This window comes from Aplidium turbinatum, chromosome 13 (assembly GCF_918807975.1).
Source record: "Aplidium turbinatum chromosome 13, kaAplTurb1.1, whole genome shotgun sequence".
Taxonomy (NCBI): domain Eukaryota; kingdom Metazoa; phylum Chordata; class Ascidiacea; order Aplousobranchia; family Polyclinidae; genus Aplidium; species Aplidium turbinatum.
In genome coordinates, this window is record NC_137484.1 from 22,717,060 (window position 1) to 22,738,579 (window position 21,520).

At 37.5% G+C, this 21,520-nt stretch overlaps 1 protein-coding gene across 1 annotated transcript; it reads left to right on the forward strand.

Moving 5' to 3' along the window:
• The first annotated feature begins 1,470 nt into the window (after nt 1–1,470).
• LOC145781971 (metal transporter CNNM4-like) lies at nt 1,471–21,062 on the forward strand. Its single transcript, XM_082593685.1, has 12 exons — nt 1,471–1,620; nt 5,167–5,540; nt 5,838–6,111; nt 7,479–7,684; nt 8,910–9,056; nt 9,142–9,358; nt 15,674–15,817; nt 16,149–16,453; nt 16,905–17,049; nt 17,409–17,587; nt 18,153–18,262; nt 19,019–21,062. The coding sequence occupies exons 1-12, from the start codon at nt 1,497–1,499 to the stop codon at nt 19,461–19,463; spliced, it is 2,670 nt and encodes an 889-aa protein (XP_082449811.1). The 5' UTR covers nt 1,471–1,496; the 3' UTR covers nt 19,464–21,062.
• The last annotated feature ends 458 nt before the right edge of the window (nt 21,063–21,520 follow it).

Below are 21,520 nucleotides of genomic sequence, written 5' to 3' on the forward strand. Positions count from 1 at the left end.
AAAGCTTATGTCCTCAACGTAAGTGACAAAGAAAAGTCTTTGGGATGCCTCAGGAGGCAAGAAAAGCTTTCCAACTAGTGATAAACATTGTCTATTATGGTGTCACCTTGTTATGTCTGGTCAATTTGTGCATTTTATTGTAATCAGAGACTCCTTTAGATAATAGCCATAGTGTTGAGAAATACATATGATGTTTATGTAATAGCGTATTTCGTCACAGATTTCTTTCAAACAGTTTTGCTTTACGATTTAAACGCAAAAATGACCAAAATTCTGTAATTTGACCTTAAAATATAATATTTTGACCTTGAAAATGACCACAGATGGTTTTGAAAATAACACTATTGAACTCGCCATCCTCAAAAACCGTAATCCGGAATCCAAGATTGTGTTTCTAGCTTCTCTAGAAGTCATTTTAGCCCGGACTCAAGTTAATCCATCAGACTCAAGTTGCAAACCCCGAGATCGCAACATTCCAGTCCTTTACTTAAGGAGTCTATGGTTAGAGCATAGATTACTCTATGGTTAGAGTTAGGGTAAAGGTTAGCGAAAACTGCAGAAAAATGTTTGCGGAAACTGCGATCAGCGAGGGTTAGGTTTAGAGCATAGATTAGTCTATGGTTAGGGTTAGCGGAAAGTGCAGAAAAATGTTTGCAGAAACTGCGATCAGCGAGGGTTAGCGTTAGGGTTAGCGGAAACTGCGATCAGCGACTTTGGCTTTGTGCTATCTTTCTCTCGATCTATTCAGGGGAAAAATTTTAAAATGTTAATATTAATGTCATCACAACTGTTGTAAATTTTAGCTTTTTGGGTCCATCAGGTGTTTTGTGTTTGAAATTACCTCTGAAGAAAAACTTTCTTTTTCACCCATAGCTACACTTATCGTTGAAAATTTAAAGAGGCTGTTCACCAAGCATTTAGTTAAATAACATTATGCAGCTTAATTTGCACCAGTAAAACGCATCATGTTATTCAGCTTCACTTATCATTTCAACAAAATGAGTTCAAGTGGGACAAAAGAACTAAGAAGGTTTAAGTGAAAAAATAACTTAAAAACATCTTTTAGCATCATTAAATGTGACCAATTTCGCATGTGGTATAATTTCATAAGTTTGTGAACGGTGATAAGTTTTATGCAGATGAAGAGTCATTAGTTTTTTTTTTGTTTTTTTTTCTTGTTTTTTTTTAGTGCTATAGTCATTAGTGCTATACAGCCATTGGAAGTGAGAAGTTAATGTAGTCGCAAACCATTTAAATATGCTGGCATACCAGTGATGCCATTCAAAAGCTTCACAAAGTTATGAGCCAAAAAGTAACATTATGAAAAAAGGGCATTTTTTCATTACAGTGTTGATGATCAAGTAAAACACAAACGAAACAGTCACCCTATTTAACAGTATACCTTCACTATTATTTAGATACAGACATACTTCAAGAAGTGTTAATTCTGTTGTGAAATTGTAAGTGAATTTGTAATTTCTGCCTGTTTATTTGAAATGGGTATATGGCTCTCATGGAGGAAAACAAATTGTTTTAACTTTTACATTCTTGTGTTTTCCCTTCTCTGTTTTAATAATTTTAACTTTGCCTCTGGCCTTCAATTACTGGGATTTCGACAAGGTTAGTGAAATTATGTTGCTTATACTCTTGTACTATGACTGTGGTGCATATACTAAGCTAGTTCAATTTTGTTAAGTTTTAAACTACCAACATTGTAACATTTCTTCGTAAACATATAGAACTTCTTATCATATGACAGATTATGACAATTTACATGTATAGTTTTGGCCAGTATGTGAGTTGTCAAATTTTACTAAAAACTGAGTTGCTACACTTGATGTCAGCCAAGTCGCTAGCATAAATTGCTTGTCTCAATAGTAGTTATGAAATGTTGGTATTTGTATTTTGTGTAATTTTGAGGTAACTTTCTACTACTGTCACCTTGCAGTATTGAATAAGATTTTGGCACAGTTTATACTGGAAAATTGTAGAGAATCTGACTACACTGGTAATTACAAAAAGTTATTTTTTTAATTTAAATCATGATTTTTGCAGTGGTGTGAAATTTAGTATATAATCATACTATAACTATCATTTGAAAGAAGTATAAAGGACGTACGTCGTACATTTGGTTTAGAGTAGAGATGTAAAAAAACGTTTTTTTTTGTTTTAAAAAAAAACGTTTTTTTTTGTTTTTTATTGTTTTTTTGTTTTTTATTTGTTTTTTTTGTTTTTTTTTACCTATTTTGACATTAAATGTCACAATATGCAGCAATTAGGGTAAACTCATTGCAATAGCGTCTCTTTCAACAAAGAAACAGTCTCATAACTCGTATAACTTACTTTAAATCAGATTATATGTCTGGTATAGGTCTATTTTTTCATTGCAATTTTGTAGATCCCAAGTCTCAACACACGAGCCATAAAGATTTCTCACTGTCTCAAATAGTAGTAACAGTGTCCTATGGTTGGCACATCTCAAGTATTGTCTGTAATTTGGTCGAGCCAGTTGTTAAATGCAGTGCCACACTCGTGTGCAGTTTCGAAGCCACCTGGGATTTTGGTTAATGGGCATGTTAGGACCAGGTGGTCAGTGTCTAGTTTTTCTTCTTAACAAAGGCACTTTTGACCAGCACTCCACACCTTTTCCAGTACACCGTAAAGAGATTGTTCCAGTTGATGTGCATTTGGTGCAAACTTGATGAAAATCACACAAGCGGTTCTCAAGTTATACGTGAAGTAACCTTAGCCACTAGGTGGCTTCATAGATAAGGAGCAATAGAAAAATGGCAATATCTCAAGAACCGCTCAACATATTTGGATCATTTTTAGCTCTACCTCATGTTTTCTGGGGTGGGCTATCTGTTTATGAACATTAAAACAAGTTTTGGCAACTACTTTTTCAGATAAAAAGAAATTAACTTCTTGTCGTTACGCACCAATAAAACCATGATGCGTAACTTTAAAATTTTTTTTTTTTTTAATCGGGTAGAGGAAAGATTGATAAAAAGTTTGGCAAAAGCAGTGTAGTGCTAAAGTCCCAACTTTTAGCCCAAATAACATTTAAATGTAGTGAAAGATGGAAACATTTTGATGTTTTTTATTTTCCCTGAAGAGGTTGAATGAAATACTCCTTTGTGATGAGGTTGAATGGAATACTCCCCTGAAATACTCATTTGTGATGTCATAGTCATGTTTGTTTTCCCTTAATCACACCATTGTGCTGTCATAGACATTTTTAAAAGAAGTATGGTTGCACTTATCTATCCAAATTGAACTACTGTAGTTTTCAGGACTTTGAGACTTTAGCACTTTTCTGTTTTTGCCAAACTTTTCATCAATCTTTCCTCTACCCAAGAAAAAAAAAATTAAAGTTATGTATCATGGTTTTATTGGTGCGTAACGACAAGAGGTCAATTCTCACTCCTTTTTACTTCAGCGTAGTTCCCAAATAAAATAAGTTTTCATCTTTGATGTTTGTTTTGTATCTTTATCCTGCATTGCGGGAATATGGGTAAAACTTTATTCTTGTCAGGAAAAGTATTATGAAGCATTTATTCACTATGTGAACACTGAGCAGTGCTGAAAAACTCCACTTACCACAAACAAGGTAATGTGTGTTCTGAATACTGCCCTCTTGTTTTTGCCAAAATTTCGTCAACCCATTTTGAGTGCGTACAAGAATAACCAGTAGGCCTACCGGTATACTAAATCGTAGGCTACCTTTCATAAAGGGCACTTCCATAAAAGGAAAAAGAAATTAACTCATCTACATTATGTCATGTATCAAATTGCATTAATTCAATGTTTGTCAGGTCTACTGCCACAAACATGCCTGAGAATGAAGAAAGTGAAACAACGTAGGTTAGTGTAGGCCATAGGGGGGTCTGCTACTATTTGGTGAGTCCGATTCGGTGAGTCCGATTCGGTGAGTCTGATTCGGTGAGTTCCTAACCTCTAACCCGTAACCCCTAATCCTAAAACGGCAATGATAATTAGGCTACGGTACCCGATAATTTAAAAAAAAAAATTGAAAAAATCCCCCGTTAAGGGATCGGACTCACCGAATCGGACTCACCGAAACGGGCCATTCCGAGTATAGGGCTATGCAAAAAACATATTACGCTGCTGCCAAGCACACACACTAAGGAATTCCAGCACACCAATAAAACCAATTTTACTAGTTTAATGTTTTTCAAGAGCAATATAATGAAACTAAGCTGCAAATTGTAAAAAAATTGCAACTTTTCCAGAAAAATATGAAAAAAAAACAAAAAACGTGTGTTTTTTTTGGGCCCAAGTTTTTTTTGAAAAAAAACACGTTTTTTTTGCATTTACAACTCTAGTTTAGAGTTCCAAATAGCATCAGCCTCTTCCTCTAATCATTATTATAAACTCACACATTGAGTCATAAGCCCCTGAACTATGGGTTTGCCAGCTGTGTAGCCAGTTTGGCACCACTCAAGAGTATGCACTATGCAGCTGTGTTTTAGCAGGACATTTAAAGGCATGCACAAAGGTGGATACAAAGATTGGCTTCCTTGCCTTCACATCTACTTAAACTAAATCTTCAACCACCGGGCATAAGCCTGAATACGACAAAAAAACTATGGGTTATGAACCCAAATGAGGTCTCTTGTTACTTAAAAAAATAAATATTATTATTAGTCATGGTTACTGCAACTTAAAAGCTAAAAAGCATTCCCAAATGGATAACAAATACAAGAGATGGAAATGGAAGCAGTTCATAAGAAAGGTCACAGCTGATGAAACATGACTAACCTGTTGTCAAAGAAGATCACAACAAAATGATTGGTCAAAGATGTTGGTCTGGTGAAGTTCTTTACCAAATTGTAAACCAAGTTAAAGTTTTTGCATTCTATCTAAACATGGAATGCCAGGATTAAGCTCTGCAAGAAGCTTTCCCAGTCCGAGGATACAGATTCAATCAATCAATCAATTAGCTGAGTAAATCTAAAATTACAAGCCAACCAAACCAGGCCATCCATTGTGATTTTTTTTTGGTAAAGTTTTGTATTAAATTTGCATTTTAGGATATATATCGTAGCAAATTTTGATTTTTTAAATGTTTGAAAATGGTGTGGAGCACTGTTCTCAGTCATATCTCCAACTCTACATGTTTATGATGAACATTTTTATTTTCAGAAAATGGAACTTTCACTTCCGATGGAATTCCTTTAATATATGCACAACAAAACAATACCCTCAGGCTGTTTGGGGTTGATATAAATGCCACGCTTGCTAAGATTGTGTTGGTTGAGGAACCACTTGCAAATGGCCAACTGTGTGATGATGCAAAAGATTCCGATCCATTTGAAATCTATAATGCAACAGAAAACTCTGGCCTTGTCAACATTATTTTTTCTGTGACGGAAAAAAAAACGTTTTATTTCTGTGTAAAATCAGGTGACCCTGCTTTGTCACGGTACATTCACCAGGGGACAGCAAAGTGGCTGTCTATAGTAATTGAGCCTCCACCTCCAGAACCACCTGGTAGTTTGCTACCATTGCCTTTGCAGGTAATGTCATGAAACTTTTATGTTTTTAGTATCTTCAGTCGTTTGATTGTCAATAATTTCCATCATAAGTTTTTTTTATAACATTTTCTAGATGATCTTTGATCTGTTCACATAAAATTTAAATCTCATAATTATGATTCATTAAAACAGCTCTGCAGAAGGTATGGACCATACATCTACATTGCATGAATTTGTTGTTTATTTTACAGTTTTGTCTTAATTTGTGATAACATACTTTTGTGCAACTTAGAATCTGATCCATTGATAGATCAAGGATATGGTTTTGTTACTTTTTAGATCATTATAATCGGCGTATTGCTTCTTTTGTCTGGTATATTTTCTGGTTTGAACCTTGGCTTAATGTCACTCGATCCAATGGAACTACAAATTATCATGAAATCTGGAACTAAGTCCGAACAAAAGTTTTCTTCAATCATCTATCCCATTCGTAAAAAAGGAAATTTCCTTCTGTGTACACTGTTACTTGGCAATGTATTAGTTAACAACACTCTCACCATATTGCTTGGCGACTTAACCACAGGAGTTTGGGCCATCGTTGGCTCCACAGCAGGTAAGCTTTATTTCTTCCTTTGTAGGAAACATGCGATTTAAATTTTAGTGTGAGTGGAAAGGAACCAAAAGGAATGAAAGCGGTCAACTCATTTTCAAATTAATTAATTTTCACCAAATTTTCTTATATCATATTTTTGAGTCACACTTTCAATACCTACTAAAACATTCAAAAGTTCTTTTTTAGCATAGTTTACTATTTCTAACGTTTATTAGCATACAAGTGTGGTGTAGGCATTTTCTATCAATCCTAATAGATTAATTATCAACACTTGTATTTTATGTTGATTGTCTCTCAAGAACAGAATAAAGTAGCAATAGCAACTAGCAATGATTCAAACATGCTATGACACAATTGTTAAAATGGCAACATTGTAAACAGTAACACATTCTGAAGCACTGCCAACTGGGTAGTGTAAATGGCAAAGAATCATATGCTATCGTTTTGTTGGTGCTTGCATGTCAATAAATTTTCTTGTCAGAAAAGTGAATATAAATTTTTTTGAAAATCTCTACTTTATTTATTTTTTCTCTTAATCCTAACAACTATCGTGTTGTTGTTTGAATTTATGTGCTAGTGATTCAACAAGGAAATCTGTTACTAAAATTGTATTTAAACACGTTTTCAGAAAAATTGTTTAGTTTTGTGTCAAATGCTTTTGTGGTTAAATTACCTTTAAGATTTGTCTGAGTAAAAACTGATCAGGGCACTGTCTGAGTCATGTGACATCTCTGGGTCACCACGTTGCTTTGTTGCGTCATAGTCTGCAACTCTGCATGTAACGTGTTGCACGTTGTGATCATGATCATCTTGTCTTTGTTCCAAGCTCGAATTGGGATAGTGACGACACTAATTAGTTTCGATGCACATCGCTGTGCGTTAGCAGATGATGTCATCATTGTTGCATATGTCTATTGCTGTTGGTCGCTGAACTGATAGCATCCTGTTATGTTTGCCTGTGTTGTAGCCAAGCCATTATTTCAACACAATAAGATTCTAAAAAAAATCAGTCTTTATTAGTGTTTTGTACACTATCGCTTGTACAACTAGATATACGCGTTTACACAAGTAATATACGATGCCTTTGCAGTGCTGGTACGCCTAAAGTAAATAAAATTTTTGGCAACATGTTTTGGGAAGTTGTGCACAGAAAGAAACTGATATTTTTTTTTAAACTTTCCTAACAAATGTTTCGAAAACTAGAAGAAGACTATATAGTTTTCGAAACGTTTACTGAACATGGGTTTCGTATCTACATTTTAGGTTGTTTATTTTTTGATTAAATCTTCCAACTTTGTTCCTCAGATAGTTTTGGTACATCAGAGGACATTGGTGGTTACTGGTTATTGGTTTATGATTTGTTCCAGGGATTGTTATTTTTGGAGAGATCGTCCCTCAAGCATTGTGCTCACGGTATGGATTACACGTTGGCGCTTACACAATATGGCTGACCAAGATCTTCATGGTGATAACTTTCCTTGTGTCTTATCCCATCAGTAAGATACTTGATGTTATACTTGGAAAAGAAATAGGAACTATCTATAATAGGAAGAAACTGCTAGAAATGCTCAAGGTATTATCGTTATTACTATCATGACATAATGCCGAGATTTCGATTTCGTGTAATTATCAAAACATTAAATTGCATATTTACCTGAAGTGTCAGTGTGCAACTAATGTGCGAGCATACAATTTTTTACCAGATTATTCTGCGTTAGACGTGCAACTTGTGTTTAATGTAGTTCAGTGCACTACACGTTCAAACTGTACCGTACACTTGTTTGCTTTATTATAGTGGCAATATGTTTTGTATAAAGACACGTTTTCAGAACTCCACTGTTGTGCATACAACAGGAAGTTCGTTTTTGCGGTGACTCCTTTTAAAGTTCCATTCCAAAATGTGTAAGTTGACAAAAGAATTCCAAGCTTCACCATGTTTTTGCCAACTCATGAAAACATTCAATACCTTTTTTCTTTTTTTGATTTTCGTGACCTTATCTCATCTCTCTTACTATATTGGTTTGGTTCTGAACTATTGTTTTTTTTTTACTCGCATAGGTCCATCCCTCTCTTCAATTGACTTATTTTCTTTCCTATGAATAGAATCGAAGTGACCTGTGGGAAATTATATTTTTAAATCAACTGTTTTTTAAAATACCGATAATTACATGTAGCATGAGCTGCAGGGATCCTTTTAATATTTGATTGGACTAAGTGCTGGCATAGGTTCTGTCGTCCTAGACCGCAAAGTCCGACATTTTTAGATTGATTCAAAGTTTGCAGACGTTGAATCAATGTAAAATGACCAATTTTGCTGTCTGGATGGTCACTCATTTGTCTTCGTACGTTTTAACACATCAAAGTTTCATTGATGTTATCATTTCATAATTTGATCTGCTTTGTTGTCTGCTTATGTTTATGTTTGTTGTTGATTGTCTTTGTTGTAGCATGATAAACGAAAAGCAGTATCCATGTACATTGTGCAAGTGTCCAATCTTTCGTTTAGTTCAACCTAGAATGCACGGTGTAGTAAGTTGGATGGTAAGCCTCTTTTGCTGCTCCTGTTGTACATTGCTTCATTGTCCATTAACGTAAAAGTGATATAATAAAGAAGTTTGTTTTGCTGGAATGATCTCACGCAGTTATGCGTGACCAAGAAAACATCGCACCCTTTTTTTGAAGATGCACTTGCCATGAACGATGATAGATCATTGTACTGTACTTCTGTCATTTGACGATGAATCAACGAAAATTAATTCCACTCAGGAAGCTATTTTTATGGAATGTCATCAATTCAGGTTACAGACCCATACAACGACCTTGCTAAAGAAGAAGTGAATATCATCCAAGGAGCGCTAGAACTTCGTACAAAAACCGTCCACGAAGTGATGACGCACATCGCTGATTGCTTCATGGTTGACATTTCCTCTGTGTTGGACTTTGAGGTGATTTGAAGCAATTTTCTTTGTGTATTGTCCCAAGACTTATAGAGTTTATAGTTTTACAAATAAACTTCTTTTCCATCATCAGACCGTACGGGAGATCATGTCCACTGGCTACACGCGGATTCCTGTCTATGATAAAGAGAAAACCAATGTCATATCTCTTCTTTTCGTTAAAGATTTAGCTTTTATTGATCCTGATGACTGCACTCCCCTGAGGACACTCTGCAAATACTACAAGCACCCCCTCAATTTTGTCTTCGATGACATCACCCTAGATAAGCTTTTGGAAGAGTTCAAAACAGGTGGAAATAATGTTTGTTGATTGAATTCATTTTGTCCGCATTGAAACCATCAAGCTTTCTTAGCAAAACGAAACGACCATTGTGATGATTTAATCTGCCATCAATTTGTTACTACTTCTGCAAATCCACACGAATTTTTCTCCAAATACATATCAATGATATATTATCGAATTGAATTAGCATAATATAATCGTTCGCACAGTGGGGCTTATCTTTAATGCAAGTTATTGAAACACGGGTACCATCATTTGTTGGAAGTACTCGACGCGGACTTGACTTTTGAACAGACTTGTGAAATTGCATAAAACATACATTGAGAAACTGCTGTAGTTCATTAAGAAGAACTAGGTAACTCTATAAGTTCAAAAATTGAAAGTAATATACAACTGAACATGGCACACAAGTTTGGTTTTGAGGTAACTTGCTGACAACTGCTTTTTACTAATGTAGAGGTTGAAATTATAGCTTTGCGTTGTATTTGCTAAATAGAGATTTTCATAGTGAGGTGGCACGAAATAGGACTTGAAAATAAGTTTGTTGGCTGCTTAGTATGTGCATTTAGCTGATAACCTTTACAGAGAAAGTCTTATACTTACCACGTCACACTGGCAAGTTTTTGTTCGCTGTGGATGGAATGACACTGCGTTTTATACTGAGTTGCTGTCGCATAACAAAACATTGGATTCATTTTACAAACAAACAACCTGCTTCTGTGAAAAGACCAGGATGTCATGTCATTTTTCAGTTCCAGCCAGCAAATCAGTCCTTCTTTACAATGATTTGACTGTGCTGACGTTGAAGCAATTTGAAAAGAGACTGATTTGCTGACTGAGGCATGCGACTTTGGTCTGTTGCATTTGGAGGTACAGTTTTCTCTTTTGCCGATGATAATTTGAAACTCCGTCGATCAACGTATATTGACTTTACTCTGCAGCAAGAGTGGGTTACTATTCTTTTACCAGTTTGCATGATATCAAAGTCCACCTTTAAAAGCTATCCAGATTGCGGCAGTGCCCAAAGTGCGGCCCCATCTGGGCTCTAGAATACACAGCCTTAGAGCTTAGGACGAGTTTTAAAAAAATGATTGAAAATTGTAATGTGGCCGGCCAAGACTCGCGGCTTGTGGCTACTAAACTATAGGCACCCCTGAGTTATTGTTAACACCTGTTTTTCATTTGCAACTTCGTTGTTTCTTTTTCTATATAAGAATGATTACAAGTGGTTTAACACAGTGAGGTTTATGTATGTAATGGGTAATTTTTTGCGTAAGTTGAGTAAAACAAACAACTGGAAATGTCAGTGCATTAATTGGTAAAGCAAGTGTCCGGCGTATCATTCACGAAGGATCACATCTCTACAGTTGACATTGTGTGGTTTTCTATTTGTGTTTTCATGACCATGACCACGTTGTTAAAACAGCCATGTCTTTTGCTTACAAGCTATCAGACAATATTGTATTCTGTCAGTGGAGTGGGCAATAGTGTATTGTATCAGTGCAGTGGGCACCGGGCAATAGTGTATTGTATAATATCAGTGCAGTGGGCACTGGGCAGTAGTGTATTCAGGTTTAACAGCGCTCGTCAGTGTAGTTTCATGTGATGTTTCATTGATTATATTAATTAATTTTAACATTATAGTTGTGAAACTAACAGGATTCCCTTCTAAAAACTCCCCTCTTTTTCTCGTAGTAATAATCAAACTGCTGACTAACAATATGGCATGTATGACGTCATTAAAGTCGTGGGTGTGCTCGCGTGACATGCGGGGTTGTTGCCTTACAATAAGACGCATTTCTGCTACAAGTTATTGTAATTGTCTGGATTAACCGTGTTCGGAAGGATTGCAATTGGCAACATTGAAAAGTGTAGTTTTACGTATTTCCACGAAACTTGCCATTTTGGGATCTGAATTCGAAATGCGGTTAAAAATTCTGTATCTACAGTTTACACCAGGGGTCACCAAACTACTGCCCGCGGGCCGTAACCGGCCCGCAAACTGATTTCATTCGGCCGCCACGTGCTGCGGAAATAACAGCTCCACTACTGTTAAGGAAAAAAGTTACCAAACTTTGTAAAGGACTGACGTTGCTGTTGAGGTACACGCAACCTGCTAATGATTTTTCTGGGGACAGCTTAGGCCAAATTTGGAAAGATGTAATGTTTTTTCAAGAGCACGATGCCCTGTTGTGTATCACAGCAGGGGATAACTTTTCCCCGCAAGCTTTCAATTTTCATCACAACTTTGCTATTCCACCGCTGACTTTGTTATTTATTGTGCTCAATTCAAGTCAATGGAGATTCTAAATAGTTGTAGCCTACATCTTTTCGCAATTTGCATCCGGCCCGCAGCTGTTAATCTCGCAGCAATCCGGCCCTCAGAGAAAAAAGTTTGGTGACCCCTGGTCTACACAAACAAAAATAATTTGATTTAGCTGTAATTTTGCTTCATATTGAAACGGGCGGATCTAGCAAGTAACCTTAGGAGGGGACGATTTCAACAAAATACAATGATGTGTAAGTCAACATTAATCCTACCTTGCCATTACATCACGAATAAAGTTATTTTTTCTGTGTTTTGTGAGAGCTATTGCCCCCCCTGCCTTTGCAAAGAATAATATTTTCAAAATTAGTGATAAACTGGTTAATCAACTGTTTGGTGCCCAACAAAAGCTCCAGCTCTGGTCTGTGTCTATGCAACGACAGGAAATTCCCTACGCCAACTTTTGTTTACAAAAGTGTGTGTATTTTGGTCATGGACCAACGGCGCTTGCACAATGTTCTTTTCATTAAAGTGAGTTATATTTCCGGTAGAACGAAGTGTTTGTGCAGTGAAGTTTAGCACTACTTTTCCATACACGATGGCGACTAAAACATTGTGTTTAGTGTAGTTGCCCATCCAACAGCATAATCTTCCAATCACTTTGTATTGCACTTTGTATAGTTGTATTGCACCGCACAGAAAAGGACCAACTTGCAAGGGTTCCAACTTCCCACAAATAAATTTCAGTTAGTGAATTAATATTTTGTTACAACCGGTTTTATTTTTTAACTTAGAAGCTGCATGCTGAGGTAATTGTAGAGGATTTTGAATAATTTATTATTCAAAAGTCGTCCTTAGATCATCTGAGGTAGTTGTATTGAGATGTTATTCTTGACAGTAACAAGACGAGAGATCCCTTTTGACGAGTTGTTATTTATTTACACGTGTTAACAATCAGTTGATGAATAAATGTTTATATCACATACAGCCACATAAATTTCAAGGTTTTTTGCGTTGAAATTGTCGAAATGCACTCTGAGAATTTGCATAATGGTTCTATCTCCTCAGTGGCGGCACTATATCATTACCCAGCTAATGGAATCCGTTCGTTTTTAATGTAAAAATGACGTATTTTGCTATCTGGGCAGTATTCTTCGGCTTCATCACGTTTAGAGTCCTGTTTTGAGAACCTTTCACGCGAGTGGATAAGTTATGATGTCATATTCAGGAAGTGATTTCAGTCACACTTTGGTATGGCCAATGGCCATATATGAAACCGTCCAGTAGTCTGTTTTATTGTAATCTTTCCAAATATAAGTGAATATTGTAGTCTGTAGAAAGGCCTTCAGCGCTGATGAAAACCAAGCAAACCGTTACGTATTGTAATTTGTCTATAAATAGGCAAACAGACTTTGACAACAAAGATAAATTTATCTTTTTGATGGATTTGGGATTAATTTAGCTATAACTATAAACAAGTTGTTCTTCACCTTTTACTTGGCACGTCTCCCTTTAACAATGATTACATGTTCTACGCCCCCCCCCCCCCCCCCCTCGGTTTTGAACAATTGTAACACCATACACCAATTGTGATACACAATTTATACCAATTGTAATACATTTTGTTTACCACGGTAGGCTACGCATTAGTAAGGTATTCGAAATTTATTCCAAGCAACTGGATTTTTGATGCACTGCGCAACGTTGCTTTAGTCTGAATACTGAAAAGTTTGGGTGTTCATCAGGACAATTATCGTTTCTAGCACTAGTTGCAACGTTTATATGATGAAAGTGAAAGTAAAAGCAACAATAAACACGTTCATTTGTTGCTTCACTGACGTTTCGCGCACCATGACAATGCGCATCTTCAGAGCGAACGTTGCTTTAGTCTTCAACTCTCAGCCTGAACAGTCTCTGGTTCCAGTTCTTCCATGGTTGTGGTTGAACTTTCACGCAGAAAATTTTTCTGGTGCTTCTTCAAAAAACGTTTGATTGGCTTCCGTGTTTTCATCTGCATCTGAAAATTTTTTTATGCTGTTTGCTTTCAAGATATTTAGATGACCTTTTGCTTAGTTTGTGCACTCAAACTTAAAGTTACCATCTGCGAGTGCAGCGTCGAACTTGAGCCATTAAAGTTCATTGGATTTCCTTGCTACCTCGAATTTTCCGGATGTTTAGTTTAAATATAAAACGTCTAATTAGCATGTACTTTTTGGACAATCATCAATCATTCGTATGGCAAATACGCCAAATTATACGTTGTTTACAATCAGGCTGCATCCCCTTACACAGATTGAAAAAAACAAGAGCTCCAGCTTTTGATAAAGCCCTTTGCTTTTGCGAAGTTGGCTTCCTTGATAATTAAGTTCAACACCCCGTTCAAGATACCCTTCATTGCCTTACTGGAGGCAAAGTTTTGGACGCTAAGGCTCTTCGATAAATAACGCAATGAGTGTTAAAGGATTTTACTCTTCGTTTTCCCGTGTAACGAAACCCGATTGCAGAACAAGGGTGACAAAAGCTTCTCTACATATAGCCCTGCTTGTAATTTCCAGTTCTTAAAAAATATAAATGGCAAACAAATATAGTTCATAGAGCTTCGGTAGAGAGTTTGTCTTGTTGAACCATAGGCATACGAAGCCGAGTAACGTGATCAAGTTTAACATCTTCAAGTTTATTACATATAGAAACACAAAACTACACAACAATATCGAACGTTTTCGACATCACAAGATGTCCTCTTCAGGAATAATATACATACAACTTAACTACATCTGAATAAAATACAATGGTTAACTAAATCTATAAACAGGAAAAGACAAAAACTGCACGGTACTTCTGACTAGCTCAAACTCAACGATAGGCTCCACGAGAATCAAAGGCAACTGCATCAAAAGGTGTTAAACAGATCACATGATGTGGTAGAAAGGCAAGGTGCGAAAAAACTAATTTTAAAATACAGAGAGCAAGAAAGACGAGCCGCAAGCATACAATTGTCTGTTCAAAAGTGGATTGTGACGTATTATGTACAAGGCTTCCAAGATCTTAGTGTGATACTCAGACCTGCCTCTTGACATGATCTCAAATTGCTTGATAGAAACGTTAGAAACTGAATTTAATTCAGTTGTTTGCGTGATGCAAGCCTGACATACATCGGTATGTCAACAAGACATTTATCGACTAGAGCTGGGGAACACCTCAATTTGAATTCTGTACAGAAAAGCGCAATTAAAAATCACATTTTCTCATGTACAGAATGTCAAAACAACGTTTCTATCAAGCAATTTGAGATCATGTCCAGAGGCAGGTCTGAGTATCAAACTAAGATCTTGGAAGCCTTGTACATAATACGTCACAATCCACTTTTGAACAGACAATTGTATGCTTGCGGCTCGTCTTTCTTGCTCTCTGTATTTTAAAATTAGTTTTTTCGCACCTTGCCTTTCTACCACATCATGTGATCTGTTAACACCTTTTGATGCAGTTGCCTTTGATTCTCGTGGAGCCTATCGTTGAGTTTGAGCTAGTCAGAAGTACCGTGCAGTTTTTGTCTTTTCCTGTTAATAGATTTAGTTAACCATTGTATTTTATTCAGATGTAGTTAAGTTGTATGTATATTATTCCTGAAGAGGACATCTTGTGATGTCGAAAACGTTCGATACTTAATTTGTTGCGTAGTTTTGTGTTTCTACTTGTAATAAACTTGAAGATGTTAAACTTGATCACGTTACTCGGCTTCGTATGCCTATGGTTCAAATTTAGTTCAGGAGATTGAAATTACTACCAAAAAGGTTAAGTAATGTTGGAAAGCTCGCTTCCCCCATAAAAAGTGTTGGACGCCCCACAACGGGGGCGTGGCTGCCGTGCCCCCCCTCACCTCCCCCCCCCCCCGGTTAATAACCACTGCTATAAATGAATAGATAATGATCAACAAAGTTATCAGGTTAAATAACATTATTCAAATTTTAACCAACGAAAGGAAACACTCAAGCATCTTTAGCGCAGCACTCTGCTCACGTCATGAATAAATAATTTCCATAATATTCTCTGTTCCAGGAACTTTTCACATGGCCATCGTACAGAAGGTGAATAGCGAAGGTCCTGGCGACCCTTTCTATGAGGTAGTTGGGATTATCACGTTGGAAGACGTGATTGAGGAAATCATAAAATCCGAGATAGTTGATGAAACCGATGTTTACAGTACGTTTCAATATCTTGTTTGCAAACGTTGAATCAATGTAAAAAAGGATTACTTTGCTGAATGATTGTTCTTTGGCCCAACACTCGTACAACAGAATCTTTGACTGACAAACATCATTGATTCATGTCATAATAATTTTATGTCTACTGACATTTGAAAACGTTTAATCATTGTAAAAAAACACTGATTTTCTGGTTGAGGTCTGTTTGCCAACGATTGACTTTTACTATTGAATGTATAATTAAAAAGCAATAACATTATTTCATAAAAAAAATAAAAAAAATATTCAACACAATATCATAAAACCAATAAATTCTTTAATTTATTCAGCTGATAACAAGAAGCAGCATCTGAACAAGATGCGTCAAAAGACTCCCGTTGATTTGTCACTGTTCGCCGTGCAGCCTGGAGAGGGTAGGAAGCCTATTGTGTCCCCCCAGGTTCTCCTAGCTGCCCACCGGTTCCTTCTGGCGGAAGTAGAACCTTTCAAAGTCATCGCTGACAAGGTCCTGCTGAGATTGTTGAAGCAAGATGTCGTCATGGAATTGAACATCGATGATGCTGATCCAAAGTCGGAGAAGATGTTGATTTATCACAAGAACAAACCGTCCGACTACTTTGTACTTATTTTAGAGGTTAGATCATTCGTTGTTTCATTAGGCTAATACGTGATGAACTTCATTGCAACAATGCTACACGTATACTTGGCTACACCACGGTCTTTTAAATGATTCGCTTCCAGGAATGTATTATTAGTTGAAACAAAGAAGTGCTACTAGGCTACTATAACATGCCTAGACTTTGACAGTAAGCACGCACGAATACGACGCTTATTTTTTGTAAATTGCCAAAGTCGATTCATCTATCCAATCCAGAAGATGGAACAATTTACACTTTCAACTACTGTACATCGAACTGGCAGCGTGGATAACTGGGCCTACGTTAGTGGTTCATTGCTTCTACAAGGATTGAACTTTGCTTCTTTCACATACTCCTTGAATTTAATCAATATGCAAAGGTTGTAATTTGGCCGAAAACCGTCATTTTGCCACTTAGGTTTTGTAACACTGTATCTCTACTTTCAAGGGGCAAGTAAACGTCATCGTCGGCCGTGAAAGCTTGGAGTTCCAAGGAGGTCCATTCTCTTGCTACGGCGTTCCGGCCCTTTTAGCCCCGTCAGCCCCTCCGTCGACCACTCTCCCATCAAAGCAGTCACACACCAGGACCAACTGTAAGACCATTTTGCTTCATCGCAAACCCGGATTTATCGCAGTTCGTTTAATACAGCATACCTTAGTACTGCGTAGATTCCTTTATCTTGATCAATGATTGTTTTTATTTGTTCAGTACTATTTGAACTGTGTGGATGATATGCATTGAAAACCCTAAAAAATCATGTTATTATTCCTCTGCGGGAGGGATTTTCAACCAATGATAAATTTGTTTTTGAAAAAGCCGTTTCAAAATGGAATTTCAACCCTTATGATTGCGAATTAATTGTACAAACTTGGATTAGGCGAGTATAGTAAGGATGAAAAGGCCCAGCTTTGGTGAAATGATGGAGTTACACAACAGGCTTCTCTGTTCTAGCTTTGACTCGCGCTTCGCATGCCGCCACCAGTAGCCATGATAACCACACCGATTCCCTTCTGCCTCCCTCGCACAGTTCCGCGGTGTCTTCCGCAGCAAGTGACGTCAGCGTCGGACATCCTCACCCCTTCTTGCCCGACTATGACCTCATTGCCACCTCTGATGTGAAATATTTGAAGGTGAGATGATCATTATCACTGAAAGATTCTCATAATCATTGAGGTGATGATTGTTTACATCAAATTTTGTGATTGCCAGGAACTTACGTTTTGGCGCCTACAGCTTTTCGACAGATCTGTCACGTCACAGTTTGATCGTTTCTAGCACTAGTTGCAACGTTCATCTGGTGAAAGTGAAAGCAACAACAAACAGGTTGATTTATTGCTTCACTGACGTTTCGCGCACCATGATAATGCGCATGGTGCGCGAAACGTCAATGAAGCAATAAACCATCCTGTTTATTGTTGCTTTTGCTTTCACTTTCATCAGATGAACGTTGCAACTCGTGCTAGACACGATAATGGTCCTGATGAACGGGTGTTCATCAGGACTCATTATAAACAATGTGAAGAGTATCATCCTGGAACACGTTTGTCATCAGTTTGTACTTGCAGGAAGCTGTCATTTTATCTTCTGGGACATGGTTTCTGGAAATCTTTATTGTCCTCATCCATAATTACAATCAGGTTTCCATCGAACCCATTGGAATATTTTTGTAGTATATTGAGGTATTTTCTTCCACAGATTACACGCAAGCAGTTCTTGAACGCTGTGAGAGCAACCAAGATGGCGGAGGAAGGAAGCATAATTGAAGACGGGAGCACCTCTTCTCCTCACGACTCTCCGTTGATCAGGTATTCCTCCCCTCTGTCATGCTGTAGAAGTGTTTAGTGGTCTAACTACCCCATCCTTCAAGCCACGTGATACCACCCGATGTGTTGTTGCGGCCTGCAGATCTTTCGTCTCAACTCTCATGGTTTATTAACAAAACACTTCATTGTGATCGTGGGAAAACTATTTATCATTGAAAGCCATACAAAGTGCTTGAGCATACAATAAGCTTGACGCTACTGATTATTGTAACTCTTATGTCAGTGATGGTTACTAGCAATCATTATAGATAACAAGATTTTTTAGATCACGAGGATACTAATTTTATATCATGAGACTTAACTTAATTGATTGACGTTAGTAGAAGATAATTGTGTTTTTTTATCCAACTGTTCCATAGTATCTCGCCCTCCTTAAAGTGCAAGACTTATAGCCTCAGCTAGCAAAAATTATTATTTTAACATTGCTTCAGTGTCTTTAAACTACTGTCTTAAAACTATGGATCAATCTAAAAATATTCTGACTTTGCTTGGTATGGCGTAAGCTGTTCACATTTCATGCAGGGTCTTGCAGGTTTTTCAGCCAAAATTTAGCACTAGGTGTTTCAGCACTACAAGTGTAAACCGGTTTATGACCGCTATTGATTTTAGTTATTCGTCATCTGTTGTTGTTGAATGTCGTTGTAATCTGTTGATCAAACTGACAGCGTTTTTAATGTTTGATTGATGCGAACGGACATTGTTTTTACGTTTACAATAAACGGTTCAATTCTCTTTCAGGATACAGAGCAAGAAGTCGGTGGTTTCCGCTCATGTTGTATCCTGCAGCAGTAACAATAACAGCGGTTTTGACGACATGGATCCGGAATCGAAAGATTCAGAGTATAGCATTTCTCAGAGTCATCCGGACCTGGCTCCTCCACGGAGGCCGGCTCCTCATCTCCGGTACCAGAACAAGAGCATGTCATCCGGTCAGTTGATGGCAATGGCCGCCAAGTACGCCACTGTACACGGCGACCGTGTCCACCACGCTCCGATGTTGCGCTCGCTTGCCAACAGCGATAGAAGCGGCTTGTACAAGGTGGACTCGGGAGGGTCGAAAGAAGACGACGAAGCGTCAGATGACGGGAACAGTGATCAGACAAAAGACAATGAGAAAAACGCGGACAAGGACAATGAGAAATCCACAACTAACGACGAGAGGACTAACTTGCTGAATTCTTAGTAAATTATGTTTTGTTTGACCACGTTTTACTGTCCATACTTCATATATACTGTATATAAAACGTTGTGATCCCTCCATTTTGTAGCCGATGCTTGCAAGACGTTTTCAATCCCTATTTGTAACACGCGGCAGTCATCTTTACTCAAAGAGAAAATGTCTCCCTTTTCTTCACTATGCCGCAATCAGATCGATGGATTTCCCGTAACGCTTGCAGCAAACTTCGTGTTGTGTTGTTTGTAACTTGACACTTCGGCATTACACCTGTACGAAACCATTAAGGAAAAATTATCTTCGATTGTTATGGGGACCCAATGCCTTTGAGAGAATAATTTGGCAAAAATGAGATCGCGGATCCAAATCAAGAAACTACTAAGAAAAATGCGCTACATCAAAAGATCCGTGATTTAGTTCCCGGGTTCCCAGAAGGTTCTGGGCCTCTAGAATCATCCCTGATCTGTTCTTATCATCCAGGCCGCTGTTCTTCCTGATGACAGTGTTGCAGGTTTTGTCACATTGTTCTGGAATGTGATATTTACAAGCATGTTAACTAAATTTAACTTTAAATTTAAAAAATAGATCTTAGAGGGCAGTAACTGCCAACGCTAATAATATTTTCATTTTCAGCCAAATTGCCGAGTTCGAACCCAAATTTCGGCTTGCAAAATTAAAAGTTCCAAATCAAACTCCGAATAAACAAGTTAACACATTGCCTTGTCGGTTCTTTGAACTGTCGAGTGACAGGAACAAGATACCCTGAATGACACACTACCTCGCAGATTTGACAGATAACGGTTACATTACAGGCGTATTATATCACTGAATAAATGATTACAACAATGTTATGTCCTTATTTAATAACTGAAAAGGTTTTCGTGTCATCGAAAGGGGAAATAATCGTCATATGGTATTCGCCGAATAAGTATTTATTACTAAAGCGAAAAAGTTAATGAATTGTCTTATCTACATACAAAATTGAATACGTGAATTCAAAAGGGTCCAACTCCGTTTTTTTCAAATTTCACTTTCTGTGCTTTTCCGATTCTTTTCAGAAGTCTAAATGGTACCTGAAAAAACGGCCAATTTTTCAAGCCCAGCCTACACATAAAAATACCCCGTCAATATTTCCATTGATTTTAAAAATGGATCAACTTCAGTAATTAGGGTACAACCTCTCCATAGTTTCCTCTTAGATTCTTCACCAGGTGAAGTTTTTAGGAAATATACGTTTGCCCAGTATATATCCAAGCAGTCATTATCGAAGTTCCACCACAAAAGTATCCTAAATGACCAAAATATTTCAAACGCGTTTATCTAAAAAACACCTCTGTGGAAAATAAGCCCTTCTTGAATTCAAGTATTTGATTGTATTAATTTTTCGAAGTCAAACAAACGAATTCTTGTACAGCAGTTTGTTATTTCTATTTTAATAAGGAGCGAGTCTAACACCAGGAGTCGCCACACTTCAAGTTTGATTGTTTTTTTCTTGATCTCCATTTTTTTCCAGTAGCGAGTTCTTGCAGTTTTTCTTCTTGATTCACTGTGTAATTTTCCTGTGTGTTTTAACCTCGTGCGTGGCTCGTCTGTTATTACATTCTAACATGTCAACATCTGCTTGATGTAAAGAAAGGGGCATTCTTCCCGGCACAAGGCTGAGCACTCACTTTCAGGACTGCTCTCCATTCAGCGGCACCTAGAGAATGGAATAATTCCCTAGCAACAACACTTCAACAATCGAAAAACTTCACTCTGCCAATCTCGGTAACCGGCCTTGCGTCAAGAGCCTCTACAAGTATGCGGAACTACCAGGAATAACCTATCAAGGCTTTGTCAGTCCGAGGATAAAGATTTCAAACCTACCTGATAAAGGGGATAGGCTACCATTAGCCTACATTTGTGGTGACATACCATTCAGGAAAGCTCAGCTACTGGAAAACGGGAATCGTTGATGGTGGTTTAGGGCATATTTCTCACCACCTGCCGCATTCGTCTGTTCCAATAGCTCGATTGGTTAGCGCGTGACTTCGTGAAGCTTCAAGATCAAGCGCCGCTGGTTCGAC

What these genes read in the sequence shown, in the direction of transcription:
- LOC145781971 (XM_082593685.1), top strand. Translation starts at nt 1,497, where the DNA reads ATGGGTATATGGCTCTCATGGAGGAAAACAAATTGTTTTAACTTTTAC. An exon ending in ACTTTGTACTTATTTTAGAG is followed by an intron (nt 16,454 to 16,904) that starts GTTAGATCATTC and finishes TCTACTTTCAAG; the next exon opens with GGGCAAGTAAACGTCATCGT. An exon ending in CTGATGTGAAATATTTGAAG is followed by an intron (nt 17,588 to 18,152) that starts GTGAGATGATCA and finishes TTTCTTCCACAG; the next exon opens with ATTACACGCAAGCAGTTCTT.